General features: G+C 42.5%; 2 protein-coding genes and 1 long non-coding RNA gene across 5 annotated transcripts; all 3 read left to right on the forward strand.

Annotated features, from left to right (window-relative positions):
* Positions 1-591: 591 nt before the first annotated feature.
* On the forward strand, positions 592-1,756 carry LOC311147651 (T-complex protein 1 subunit zeta-like; the record flags this gene model as incomplete). The annotated part of the gene is made up of 1 exon (XM_084184380.1): positions 592-1,756. The coding sequence occupies one exon, from the start codon at positions 592-594 to the stop codon at positions 1,549-1,551; it is 960 nt and encodes a 319-aa protein (XP_084040506.1). The 3' UTR covers positions 1,552-1,756.
* Positions 1,757-5,056: 3,300 nt separating this feature from the next.
* On the forward strand, positions 5,057-9,402 carry LOC311148255. Of its 2 annotated transcripts, none has more exons than XR_014614874.1 (5): positions 5,057-5,604; positions 6,862-6,940; positions 7,154-7,255; positions 7,542-7,664; positions 7,751-9,402. It is a non-coding gene; the product is annotated as an uncharacterized lncRNA (long non-coding RNA). The 2 variants fall into 2 exon arrangements; XR_014614875.1 differs by having other exon boundaries at positions 7,157-7,255.
* A 140-nt stretch (positions 9,403-9,542) lies between these two features.
* LOC311147660 (transmembrane protein 82-like) lies at positions 9,543-12,870 on the forward strand. Of its 2 annotated transcripts, XM_084184398.1 has the most exons (6): positions 9,545-9,896; positions 10,087-10,159; positions 10,684-10,885; positions 11,004-11,418; positions 11,579-11,763; positions 11,886-12,870. In XM_084184398.1, exons 1-6 carry the CDS (start codon positions 9,812-9,814, stop codon positions 11,967-11,969), a joined length of 1,044 nt encoding a protein of 347 aa, XP_084040524.1. In that variant the 5' UTR covers positions 9,545-9,811; the 3' UTR covers positions 11,970-12,870. The 2 variants fall into 2 exon arrangements, with proteins under 2 accessions (XP_084040525.1, XP_084040524.1); XM_084184399.1 differs by lacking the exon at positions 10,087-10,159 and having other exon boundaries at positions 9,543-9,896.
* The last annotated feature ends 738 nt before the right edge of the window (positions 12,871-13,608 follow it).

The raw sequence follows: 13,608 nt of genomic DNA on the forward strand, positions 1-13,608 counted from the left end.
AGCTGAGCATGCTTCTGTGTCAGTCAACAGTTCTTGTGGTGTTGCAGGTAAGTATGGTGTATGTTGTGTTGTGTCTGTGTTTAGTCCACCCCGTTCTCTTTCAGGGGAACAGTTCATCTTGTCAGTGTGTTGTTCTTTTGTGTTCAGTAGGTGACGACGATTGCGGCGGTACACCGCTCCTTCTGCGGTGCGAACGAGATATGAACGTTCAGTGTCAGCTGGTTGGATGACGACTGCTGGCTTCCAGTAGCCATGCTCCTGGATTCTAACTGACTCTCCGTCGTTCAGTGGTGGCAGTGGTCTGGCTGACCTGTCGTATTATCGCTTTTGCTGTTGTTGTCTCTGTGCACGTTTTGCATGCACTTCCTTGTAGCTGACGACCTCAGGTTGCAGCTGCTGGTTGGTGCTGGGAAGGATTGAGCGAAGTCTGCGGCTCATCAACAGCTGGGCTGGTGATTTGAAGTTGTCAACTGGAGTGTTGCGGTATTCAAGGAGACTGAGGTAGGGGTCTCTCTTGTCTGCTTTTGCTTTGTCCATGAGTGATTTAGCGATCTGCACAGATTTTTCAGCAAGGCCATTACTTTGAGGGTAATGTGGGCTTGTGGTGACGTGTGTGAACTCCCATGCTTTTGTGAAGGATTCAAACTCATTTGCAACGCCTCTTTGGAATATGAGAAAACCGAGGTGAACTCTGGCTTCTTCTACAAGAGTGCTGGCGAGAGGGAGAAGCTGGTGGCTGCTGAGAGGAAGTTCATCGAGGAGCGCGTGAAGAAGATCATCGAGCTCAAGAACGCAGTGTGTGCTGATAACAACAAGGGCTTTGTGGCCCTCAACCAGAAGGGAATTGACCCATATTCCCTGGATGCTCTGGCCAAAGAGGGCATTGTAGCTCTGCGTAGGACCAAGAGGAGGAACATGGAAAGACTCACCCTGGCCTGTGGAGGTATTGTCATGAACTCTTTTGAAGACCTCACTCCAGAATGCCTGGGCCAGGCTGGTTTGGTCTATGAACACACACTGGGTGAGGAGAAGTACACATTCGTAGAGAAGTGTGGTAACCCCCGGTCAGTGACCCTGCTGGTGAAGGGACCCAACAAACACACCCTGACCCAGATCAAAGACGCTGTCAGGGACGGGCTCAGGGCCGTCAAGAACGCCATCGAGGACGGCTGCGTGGTGTCAGGGGCTGGGGCCTTTGAGGTGGCTGTGCATGATGCTCTGATAAAGCACAAACCCTCAGTGAAGGGCCGGGCTCAGCTGGGTGTGCAGGCTTTCGCTGATGCCCTCCTCATCATCCCTAAGGTCCTTGCCCAGAACTCTGGGTATGATCCAATGGAGACCCTGGTCAAACTCCAGACTGAGTACAAAGAGAGTGGTCAGCTGGTTGGTGTCGACCTGAGCTCTGGTGAACCAATGGTCGCTTCGGAAGCTGGGGTTTGGGATAACTACAGTGTTAAGAAACAACTCCTTCACTCATGCACGGTAATAGCCAGCAACATCCTGTTGGTAGATGAGATCATGAGAGCAGGCATTTCATCCCTGAAGGGCTAAGGTCAGAACCGATGACCAAGATGAGCTCTTGTGGATGACTACCACTTCAGATATTAGTTATTAGAGCAGCCTCGTAGAATAACTAGGGGAATAAATGAACCCGTATTAGGTTCTCATCCTAGGTGGTGAATGGAGAATAATGCTCTTGTTCCCCTGCTTGTTGATATGTCCCTTCTGTCATATTATACATGGCCACTCCATTTCATCCCACTTCTGACACCAGGTCTTGTTTTGTATGCTTTGTACAAAATAATAAAATGCAGGACGACAGGATATTTATAAACGTAGCTCTTTTTTAACTAGCTATAACTTGCATGTCCATGTGTCTCTGGCCATGATAATCTTTAGAATGCCCTTACAACCTGGGTGGTCTTAACCAATCATAGCACAGTATGATATGACAGTATAATGCATCCAATTACAATTCAGTATGCTGACACATATGAATATTACACACTCTTAAAGGGAGTGCTCCTAATCTCAGCTTGTTACCTGTATAAAAGACACCTGTCCACAGAAGCAATCAATCAATCAGATTCCAAACTCTCCACCATGGCCAAGACCAAAGAGCTCTCCAAGGATGTCAGGGACAAGATTGTAGACCTACACAAGGCTGGAATGGGCTTCAAGACCATCGCCAAGCAGCTTGGTGAGAAGGTGACAACAGTTGGTGCGATTATTCGCAAATGGAAGAAACACAAAAGACCTGTCAATCTCCCTCGGCCTGGGGCTCCATGCAAGATCTCACCTCGTGGAGTTGCAATGATCATGAGAACGGTGAGGAATCAACCCAGAACTACACGGGAGGATCTTGTCAATGATCTCAAGGCAGCTGGGACCATAGTCACCAAGAAAACAATTGGTAACACACTACGCCGTGAAGGACTGAAATCCTGCAGCGCCCGCATGGTCCCCCTGCTCAAGAAAGCACATATACAGGGCCATCTGAAGTTTGCCAATGAGCATCTGAATGATTCAGAGGAGAACTAGGTGAAAGTGTTGTGGTCAGATGAGACCAAAATCGAGCTCTTTGGCATCAACTCAACTCGCCGTGTTTGGAGGAGGAGGAATGCTGCCTATGACACCAAGAACACCATCCCCACCGTCAAACATGGAGGTGGAAACATTATGCTAAGGGGGTGTTTTTCTGCTAAGGGGACAGGACAACTTCACCGCATCAAAGGGACGATGGACGGGGCCATGTACTGTCAAATCTTGGGTGAGAACCTCCTTCCCTCAGCCAGGGCATTGAAAATGGGTTGTGGATGGGTATTCCAGCATGACAATGACCCAAAACACACAGCCAAGGCAACAAAGGAGTGACTCAAGAAGAAGCACATTAAGGTCCTGGAGTGGCCTAGCCAGTCCCAGACCTTAATCCCATAGAAAATCTGTGGAGGGAGCTGAAGGTTCGAGTTGCCAAATGTCAGGCTCGAAACCTTAATGACTTGGAGAAGCTCTGCAAAGAGGAGTGGGACAAAATCCCTCCTGAGATGTGTGCAAACCTGGTGGCCAACTACAAGAAACGTCTGACCTCTGTGATTGCCAACAAGGGTTTTGCCACCAAGTACTAAGTCATGTTTTGCAGAGGGGTCAAATACTTATTTCCCTCATTAAAATGCAAATCAATGTATAACATTTTTGACATGTTATTCTGTCTCTCACTGTTCAAATAAACCTACCATTAAAATTATAGACTGATCATGTCTTTGTCAGTGGGCAAACGTACAAAATCAGCAGGGGATCAAATACTTTTTTCCCTCACTGTAAATGCAAACAGATACAGGCCTATAACCACTGGAGTAGCCTATTGCACGCAACCACATGTGGGGCGCACTCGTTTTGACCCACCGGGGAGGACAGAGGGGGCAGATCACTAAGAGTGGGGTGGTATAATTAAGCAATAAGGCACGGGGGGGTGTGGTATATGGCCAATATACCACGGCTAAGGGCTGTTCGTCTGCACGACACAACGCGGAGTGCCTGGATACAGCCCTTAGCCGTGGCCCTCCTGTAGGCCCTCCTGTAGCTTAGTTGGTAGAGCATGGCGCTTGCAACGCCAGGGTTGTGGGTTCGTTTCCCACGGGGGGCCAGTATGAAAAATGTATGCACTCACTAACTGTAAGTCGCTCTGGATAAGAGCGTCTGCTAAATGACTAAAATGTAAAAAATGTATATTGGCCATATACCACAAACCCCCGAGGTTCCTTATTACTATTATAAACTGGTTACCAACGTAATTGGAGCAGTAAAAATACATGTTTTGTCATACCCATGGTATATGGTCTGATATACCACGGCTGCCAGCCAATCAGCATTCAGGGCTCGAACCACCCAGTTTATAATAACATGTAACATCAATGCAACATCCATCAGCTCTGGGCATCAGTAGAGCCAAAGAGAGTGCGTCCATTTTTTTATCGGCTACATGTTCAGTTGGCCTATACATTTCTTGTACATTTCACCTTGGGATTCAGTTAATTAATTAATTTTGATATAATTGTCCAACACCGAGCTGGAAATAATAATTTAAAGGTGCATAATTGTGGGCTTCGCACACATAGCCTGCTTGTTTGTCTTTCTTTTTTATGTTATATTTTATAAACTCTGCAATTGCCCATGTTTCTTCAACATTCATTCAACCAATTAATTAACGTTATTCATTGTACTTTCTATGGGAGAGTACAAAGAAAAGGATCATCGTCACGTGATATCATGTTGCCCACATTGATAACACATATTTTCAATTCATACTGTATATCAATTTCAGGCAAAAGTAAATTCATTTTTTTTAAAGAAGAAAGAGAGAGGGCAACGGAAATAGAAGTACTGTGTGCTTACAATTTCAGCGTCTTAGGCTGTATGACATACAGTGAGGGAAAAATGTCAAATACTTATTTCCCTCATTAAAATGTAAATCAATTTATAACATTTTTGACATGCGTTTTTCTGGATTTTTTTATTGTTATTCTGTCTCTCACTGTTCAAATAAACCTACCATTGAAATTATAGACTGATCATGTCTTTGTCAGTGGGCAAACGTACAAAATCAGCAGGGGATCAAATACATTTTTCCCTCACTGTATGATCTCTCCTTGTCTTTTTTCACATATGGGTAATTTACATTTTCCCCACCCACTTAGGCCTTTGTAGCCTATCGGCTGGGTAGCATTCGATTCGGCTGCAGATCATAGCAATCATCATGTTCACTTGTCAGTTCGTTACTTAAACAAATATATCATGCCTTTAGCCTACCAATTAATGAGTTGTCATTTAGGCTGCATAGCCAATAGTCATTCAAGTGTTATTCATTTAAACAGATCGCCTGAGTGGTGCTGTGATTATTCTCTTTTCAATAGGCATTTGACTGAAGGTATTAAAAACACATACTTTTCTCTTTTGTGTCTTTGATGTGGTGGGTGTAATAGTCCATGGTTCACCTCAGTTCAGTTCAATAGTCAAGTGCCCTATCTGTCGTACATTGTCTGTTGAGAGGCTGTCCTGTAGTCTATACAGTGCATTCTTTGCCATTTCCACCGTTCTCCTTGTCCAGGTTATCCAGGAATCGGGTAGGGCCTATCTTATTTTGCGGATTTCAGTGTGATGTCGCTTTCATATAATTTGACCCGTAGTTGTGCGGGGTACACCAGAGTACGGGCTCCATTTTTCCCATAGCTTTTTCTTTATGGGGTCGAATTATCTGCGTTTCATGTAGAGGTCTATGTTGATGTAGATCCGATGGCCCACATACATCAAAGGTCCTGACTCCTGACTTTTTGGGCTTGGATGGACAGTTGTAGAACTGTATCTTTGTCCCTATAGTTAAGGAACTTTGCGATGATAACCATTGGTTTGCTGCTCATGTCCCCTCTTGGGCCGCCTGTTCGATGTGCTCGTTCGATTGTGGGAGCCCATGTGAAGTTCTCCTGGCCCAGTTGTGGTATTACCTTTTCCAAGAATTCTTCCATTCCGGTTGTTCCACAGCTTTTGGGGAAATTTACGAAACAAAGATTTGAACGGCGACTGAAGTCCTCCATCCCGTTTGATCTATCAGTAAGCCCTCTAATTATGTACTTTTGGTCACCCACAGTTTTCTGGAGATTTTCTTGTGCGATTTTCTCCAGGCTTAAACCGATTTCGGCCTCCTCCACGCGTTTGCCCAGTTCAGTCATATCAGTTTTTATTTTTTGACATCATCGAATATTTTCTTCATCTGCTTACACAGTTTCTCATTGCCAGTGCGACTTTCTGTTAGTAGTATCTCTAAACCAGTGCTTAATTTGTAAATCGAGAGTTGCTGGAACAAAAAGTGAGCGAGAAAGGGGGATGACCTGGGGAGCTCTGAGGTACCGGAACACATTAGAAAAAAATCACCTTTATAATAAAGCATTGCATGCATATCATCAGCATTTGCGTAGTGGCATAGCGCAGTAGAGTCGAGACACTTACAGAAGTTGCACACTTGGGGAACGTTTTTAATAGCCTCGGGTTCGGGAAAAATGTGTCCTTTTATACACGCATTTCATTTACATGACTGGAGACTTTCGCACAATCTTTTCTTTATAGGCCTACTGCACAAATTATTGAAATGACAGGCTACTTTGACGCTGACAAACTGAGAATTTGAGATTAATAAAAACGTCATTTTCTTGAATCCATAAATAGCCTAGGCCTAGCTAGGTGTGTGGAGACATATTGTAGGCTACAATATGAAGAGGGAGTTATAGTCCTAAAAATGCTTTCCAGTTTCACTGAATTCACCCAATGATGTGCAGCTCACTCACGGGTGATGGCCCATGCGTTCGTGCCAAAAGCCTATAAACAGAGTTGCAGGCTCATATCTATCACAGCTGAGAGAGGGAGAGAGATCATATGAAGTGAATCTTATTCTAGTTCTGTGAGAGATACAGGCGCGCCTCTCGTGCAAACCATAAACCCGGGCCGGCCCAACGTGAATCAACTATTAGAATATCAGGCCCAGCCTGAAAATCTATTTTTCAACTACTACTACTACTAGTTTGATGGTTGTAGCCATCAATTGTCCCATTAACAATTACCCATATTAGCAAACATATTTAATTTCAAACTTCACATTTCTCTAGTAGGCTACATGTCGTAATGAACGATATCAGAAAAATGCCTGCGATAAGTGATCGGTATGGTCGGTGGCGATAATTTTTGGTTTATCGGCCCAGCTCTATATTGACATGACATAATAATAACCGCAATATATGTGTAGTATATTGCATATGAAGTAAGGTAGTCTTTTTCCATTTCACATGATGTCTTACGTCTGTTTCTGTTATGTAGGGATTACTCAGTTCGAGAAGATGGCTCCTCATGTCATTGACTCACCTGCCCATCCAACTCATTACTGAAATTCTGGGAGGTAGGCTGCAAGGTGACACATGACACAGTATATTCTTGCTAGGTCAAGTGTCAGTTCAATTACATTAAACAAAATGACATTTAGGACCCTAGCCACAGTATCTGGACAAGTTTATGTGTAACTGTTATACTGGATTACCATCTGTAAATGAATAAACTGTATTTCTATCAATTTGTTTTTTATTTAACAGTAATATGTCACTGTTTTGTGCAGTAGGATGGGGCTCCTGGTACGACCATGTGAAAGGTTAGGCTCCTGGAGGGAGAAAGAAACAAAGCCAATTCTCTACCTTTTCTGAAGGCAGAAAACATGAGGGTAGGCTACATTTCTGTTGACAATAGGATTGTGGTGTTACAAAACAAAGTGAAACATTTCTGAGTGAAATAACTCATAGTTGGGGTCAGGAGTGTTTTCCTGACCACCTGACCAGAAAACCACCTGGCACTAGCATAGGCCATAAATAAGATAGGGCCTGGAATTTTTTCCAAGTCAGGTCACATGGTCAGAGAAACTCCCGGCCTTACTCATTATATATCGTTTAAATGAATACTGAGAGAATACCACTGACTCTAATTTAGACTCAAATACATTTTCTTCTCAGGACCCTGCTAGGGAGATTCGCTGCCATGAACATTCGCTGCCATGAAAGAAAACCCCATGGCCAACTACTCCGCTGTACCTAATGCCGTCTTTAATCGGCAGGCATCTGAATTCCTAAGGAAAGGTGAGTTTGTGTGTGTGAGAAAGAGAGGATGGGGGGGTGTACACATGTTTGCCTAATCAGTGACTATTCCGTTTGTGTATTTTCAGAGGAGAGGTCGGGAACTGGCAGAATAATTTCAGTCCACAGGAAAACACTGAATTTGATGAGCAATACAGCAAAATTATGGCAAGAAATACCATTCCATTCCACTTTTTGATCTAAGCAACACTTCAAACCTGCATCCATCACTCCAGAACTGGATCGATTGTTCATCAACAAGTTTGCCTCACAAACTGCATAGCCTGCTACCTGACTGTATGGACATTCAACAATGATACTGTTGCCTTTCCAAGATATCGATGTCATCATGGCACCCAAGCAACATACTCGATGAACTGCCTGAAAATCAACGTAGATGTTTACAATGGTTGAAATCATGTTATTTAATGATTACAAATAAACTACACTGATAAGTTAGGATTTACTTGAATGCACCCCAAATGCATCTGTGGGGTCCAACCCCAAGGTTACCAAAGTATACGTTGTCTGGTCTTTTGCATCCCAACGCAGGTAGCAGGCAATACATTCCTAACCCCGTGACCAACGAGTACATAAAACATCCTCCATTCAGGCTGCAAAGGCATCGATTTCCTCCTTAACTAGCTTTAATGGCGTGCAGCCGGCAAAGAAACCAGGGGAAAATATGTGAATTGTCTTAATAAAACACAATTTTCCACCACCATGCTAGGGTGGCTAATGCTACTCCCATACGCCTTTGTAGCCTCAATGGAGGATGTTTAAATGTACTCAGTGGCGTCATGCACCCCCAAAATCTGAGGGGGCACAAAGTACGTGAGGATTGCTGGGTGGTGGTCCGGAGGGGGCTTTTTCCCCTGTCCGTAAGTTGGAGAATTTTGCATTTTTCAAACACCTGAAACAGCTTTTTCCTTCTATCTAGAACCATAACTATTACACTTAATTCTATGTTAAAAAAAAGATGTATATTTTTCTGCATATCTAAGCATACCTATTGAGCTGTCTGTATCCTCCTGGCTGGTGGTTCTTTTTTTAAAGAAACAAAAAATGCTTCTCTGCTCAAATCTGGTTACAAGATTGAAAAGAATGTGAGTCTTATTCAGTACATTTAGTTATTGCTTGCTTTTCTAAAGTCGACCAACCTTGCCAGCAGGCATGCCAGCTAAAATAGTTAGACAAGCTAGCTACTCTAACTATATCTAGTTATGAGGTTGGGAGATAGGTTCCCAATCTGGGCTAGCTAAAGCCAACTTTATAAAATTGTGGCTAGTAGTATTACAGAGAAAAGACAGGACAAATCTGAGCGGGCACGTAACCCTGTGCCCCCTATGGGCATGACACCTCTGTATGTACTCAGGGTTAGGAGTGTATTGTCCCCTACGCTATACATGTAGGATCTATTTGACCATTTTCTCAAACCAGGAAAACAATCCTGCAGCAACAGGAAATGTGAATTATTGTGTGGATTATAATTAATGGACATTTTTGTAGGGGTTGATACATTTTTAGTCTGACATTTTTAAGTGGAAATTACTAATAGGCAACTTAGTTATGGTACTGGGACAATCACAGGACTTCATAACACTTCCAAATACATTATTTTAATGCCATTTGCCCAAGTGAAGGTTTATTTTTTTAAGTACATTTAGGGTGTATTTTTTGCCACACATACAGTATTTTAGGTTATATGTAGGGTAATTCACTGTTTCTTTTTCTACAAGAATTAAACATGATCTTTATTTAAAGTCACCTTTTTTTATGCATTTCACATAAATCAAATTTTATTGGTCACATACACATATTTAGCAGATGTTTTTGCGGGAGTAGCGAAATTAAAGGTTTGTTTCAATGACTGCCCTTGACTCTGACCTTTGAACAGCACGATGAATGAGCAAAGCTCAGTGTTATTTAATCATAGGGACATAAACAGCCGAAGATGTAGTAATTTAAACTTTGAAATTATTGAAGGATCATGTCAATTGACCAACGGGCGTGGTCTTATCTTTTATCGAAATATAATTGTTGCTATGAAATGACCTATTTCCGAAATTAGCCTATAATTTCAATAGGTTTGATATCGCAACTATAGATATAGGGAAACTTTAGCCTAATATTGTAGCGATTTACCGCAAATGTTATACTTCATTACTTCGTTTCTTCCGAGTTTACCTGGATGGCTGACGCTGGACGCAAACCCTCTGGACAGTTTACTCCAAGGTGAGATTTGTGTATTGTTTCAGGCTACTCCAGGTAGGTCGGCGCTAGGCCTGATCCTTTCTTGGTTTATACCGAATGCCCTTTTGCAGGTTACCACTCGTGCTGTAGCCTACTTTTATTTTAAGAACCATACTGTTGAATAGGTCCATTTTGGCGATGTCAGGTGATCAAATATTTTTGTAATATACAGGACTTGTCTGCGCATGTGGGATCTCTGTCCTCTGTAACCTGATGAGAGTACACTTATTCTTAAAGACTGAAAGGTGAGAAACGTATACACCAATGGTAATGGATTTGATTCCACATGTGTCTCAATAACAAGTGTATAATAATACCTATGTAGTTACATAGGCAGCCTTAGTGTATAGGTTAGGCTATATTGTTAGCTGTTATACTTGTTTCACACATTAACATTTTATATCCATTTGATAAGTAAACAAACTCAAATTGATTGTTGCTAAACCTCCTCTTGCCCTAGAATTATCATCTGAATGCAATTACCATTTCATAGATAGGGAGGGACTCTTAAAAAAACACTTGAGAAGTGGACCAAAGCATATCCAATATGTGGATGTGGATAACTGACCTTTTGCCTACTAACCTTAGGACTCTTGATGTACAGTTTACTAATTTATGCTATTGAATAACATGCTTGTATTCGTCACTATGAAAAAAGACTGTGATGCGATTTACATTGGCAACAGTAATCAATGTATCCTGAGAAATCATTGTTTTGTATTTCACTGCCTTGAAATGTATAGTCTCTCAAGTTACTCTCTCTACTCAGTTCAAACAATGAAGGCAGCAGTAAAGAGACATCTATGCAGAAGACACCAAGGCATCAAACCAGTACTAAAATTGGGCTAAGTGGAGCTCTCCAGTTCTTGTTCCTGTCGGTGATCCTGGCTGTAGTGGGCTCTCGGGTTGCCTCCCTGGTGGTTCTAGAGTTCTCCCTCAGAGCAGTGTCAGCTTGGGTCACAGCTGGACCAGTGAGCATTATAATAGCATAAATGTCACTAAGAATTACATGAAAAGCTCTCTCACATTCATCAGCCTTGATTCATCTCTCCTCTTAATTAATTTATCTCCTTCTCTCTGAATCTGCAGGAGTCCAGTAGGTTCCTACAGCAGCTGCTGGTCCAATGTCAGTTCTCCTTGGGCTGTGCTCTCAGCTGCAGTCTCCATTTCCTCCACGAGGGTGCGCCACAGCGCTGGCTCTGCCTGCTCATCACTGCAGGACTGAGCTGGTTCCTGGCCAGCCAGACTGGGCACCTACGGCTCCATGTCATGGCACTGTACAGACTACACAGTTCCCAGCGCTACTGTGGAGTGTGCATGACACTGCTAACATCAGGTTGCTCTCTGTTACCGTGCCTGACCAGGGCCCTTATGCTCACCTTTGCAGTGGCTGCCATTGCCACCCTATCTACAATCAATAAACACTTCCTCTCAGCTACAGAGGCCCTCAGGTTCTGGACTCCACTGACAATCTGCTACACACTACTGGTGGTGTATATGCAGGGTGAGAGACTGAACATACAATAGCCTGCATGGGCAAACGTTTAATCAGCAGAATGTCAGAGACTATTTAGGTATTTTGTACATAGCAGAGAGCAAGTAAAGGACAAGCATATTGTTGTCATTCTCATTGAGAAATCTGATGAGAATTATTTTCTACTCAGAGGAGCAACATCGCCAGCCAAGTGGCCAGGCTGTTATAAACACAGTGGTGGTGCGTCTGGGAGGGCTCATGGTCCTGATGCTGATTGTCGGCCGCTGGGCAGATGTGCTCCACATCCTTCTGTGCTTCCTGGGTGAGGCTGGCTGTCTGATACCCTCCAGAGACCTGTTGGATGCTACAACACAGGTGAGAATGAGTGTCCCTCAATTGACCGTGCTATTCCAGCTTGCTGTACATTTATCAATCGATCTAAATATTTATGTCATTTCAATGTATCTTACATAATATAAATGTGTGTTTGTATGCAGGATATGGAGGAAGTTCCCATACATTCCCAGGGGAGTGAGAACCAGGGGAGATGCCTGACTCCTGGAAAAGACCACCAGAGTTAGGCTAATCGACATGGGAAGAAACTATTTGTGCTGGGACTCTTTCTTAGAGCATCAGTCTTAGATTATATTTTGTATTATTATTGATTATTGACAACAGTGTTTACTTTTATACCATGGGAGTATTTAATGAAAAATGTATTATGACACATCACCTAACCTTTTTAATAAGGTACCTTGCAATAATGTTATTTTCAATCCATGCAGAGCTCTTGGGAGATATGGATGATGCTCTTGCCATAAGAAAAGCACACTCAATTGTGGCAGTGACTGCTACTCTTTCACACAATTCCTTGGCCACAACAAGTCTCTTTGTTCTCAAATGTCACTGCCATTAAATTGAGCCTAAATATGTTCATTTTGGACCTTAGCAGCCCTGAACTAATGTAACAAATGCTGCTATAGTGTACAACATTGGTTACACATTTTATTACAGGCTACATCATCTGATGTAACAGTATCAGCTGCTGTAACGGTATCAATTGACACCAAAGATGTGATCATAATCTCCTGAACACAGGATGTTGATGGCGTGCAAATTCTTCCACTTTCTTTGGTTAGATTGTATTTCATCACAGGCAGGCTCATGTCATATGGTATATTGATGTGAACCATGTCCGACTCATCTTGAAAAGAAATTTACACAAAATGGCTGAAGCATAATAATGTTGGCACTTGTAAATCAGACAAAATGGCGTTATTCAAACTGGGTTTGCAGGCTATTTTCAGAAAAGACGAACAAACCAATCATAACTCGCTACATTGAAAATGTCAAATCGTTTGAATTCTGCCTCTCTTTTAATTGAGTGTCGACATACACTAAAGTATGTGTGTGTTAATAAATTGACAATAATTAGATCGAATATAAACATTAAAATGTAAATTAAACCTCCCACGAAAAGCCTATTCGGCACTGTTTTTTTTGTTGTTGCTGTATGCAGTTAGGTCTACCTCATTTAAACCCCACATTTTTGGCACCCACATAACATACTTTTATCAGATCCTTTTCTATCTTTTGACAGAAGTTTTCTGACCACTATTAATATTCGCAGATTGTATTTGACAGTAAGGGATTTCTTTGCCTGCTTCCAACATGGGAATGTTTATTCCGTTTATTTATTCCATGATAATTTGAAGAAGTGTGGATAATAAAACGGTGCCGCATGTTCAATATAATCCAGGGTCGACCAAGACCGAAGTTGTAAAGGAATATGGCATGGTATCGGTTTGGTAGTTCCACCACAAAATGCTTGTCTTGGACAATAAGACAATTTTACAATCCACGAGATTATTGGATTTTATTTAGCAGTTCCTTTTTACATCAGAAAGAAAAATTCGTTGCGTTGTTATTGGAAGGACACGATTATTTCCAAGAGCATTCATGTATGGAGTTCGTACAACAGCCGTGGAAATTATAATGTGTCTGTACCTCCTCGTTGACGACTGGACTCAACTGTAGCCTTTATTTCTATCTCTGGCCCCTTGGTAGGCGTGCCATACGCATGCGTCCTTGTTCAAATGCAGCTCCTTTTTTACCGCATTGCAGCGCATGCGTAGCCTAAGAATGGATTTGTTTTCTTCACGTAGGCCCACCCATCTTTATTCAAACTGTTTTTCATGAAAACTTCACTGTAAACTGTAG

This window comes from Coregonus lavaretus (genome assembly GCF_964263955.1).
Source record: "Coregonus lavaretus genome assembly, chromosome: 20".
Lineage (NCBI taxonomy): Eukaryota > Metazoa > Chordata > Actinopteri > Salmoniformes > Salmonidae > Coregonus > Coregonus lavaretus.

Bases quoted from the DNA above. Each gene is read 5' to 3' on its own strand.
- LOC311147660 (XM_084184398.1), top strand. From the start codon at position 9,812: ATGTTATACTTCATTACTTCGTTTCTTCCGAGTTTACCTGGATGGCTG. The intron at 9,897-10,086 runs GTGAGATTTGTG...TGTAATATACAG, and splicing joins TCTGGACAGTTTACTCCAAG to GACTTGTCTGCGCATGTGGG. The intron at 11,419-11,578 runs GTGAGAGACTGA...TTTTCTACTCAG, and splicing joins ACTGGTGGTGTATATGCAGG to AGGAGCAACATCGCCAGCCA.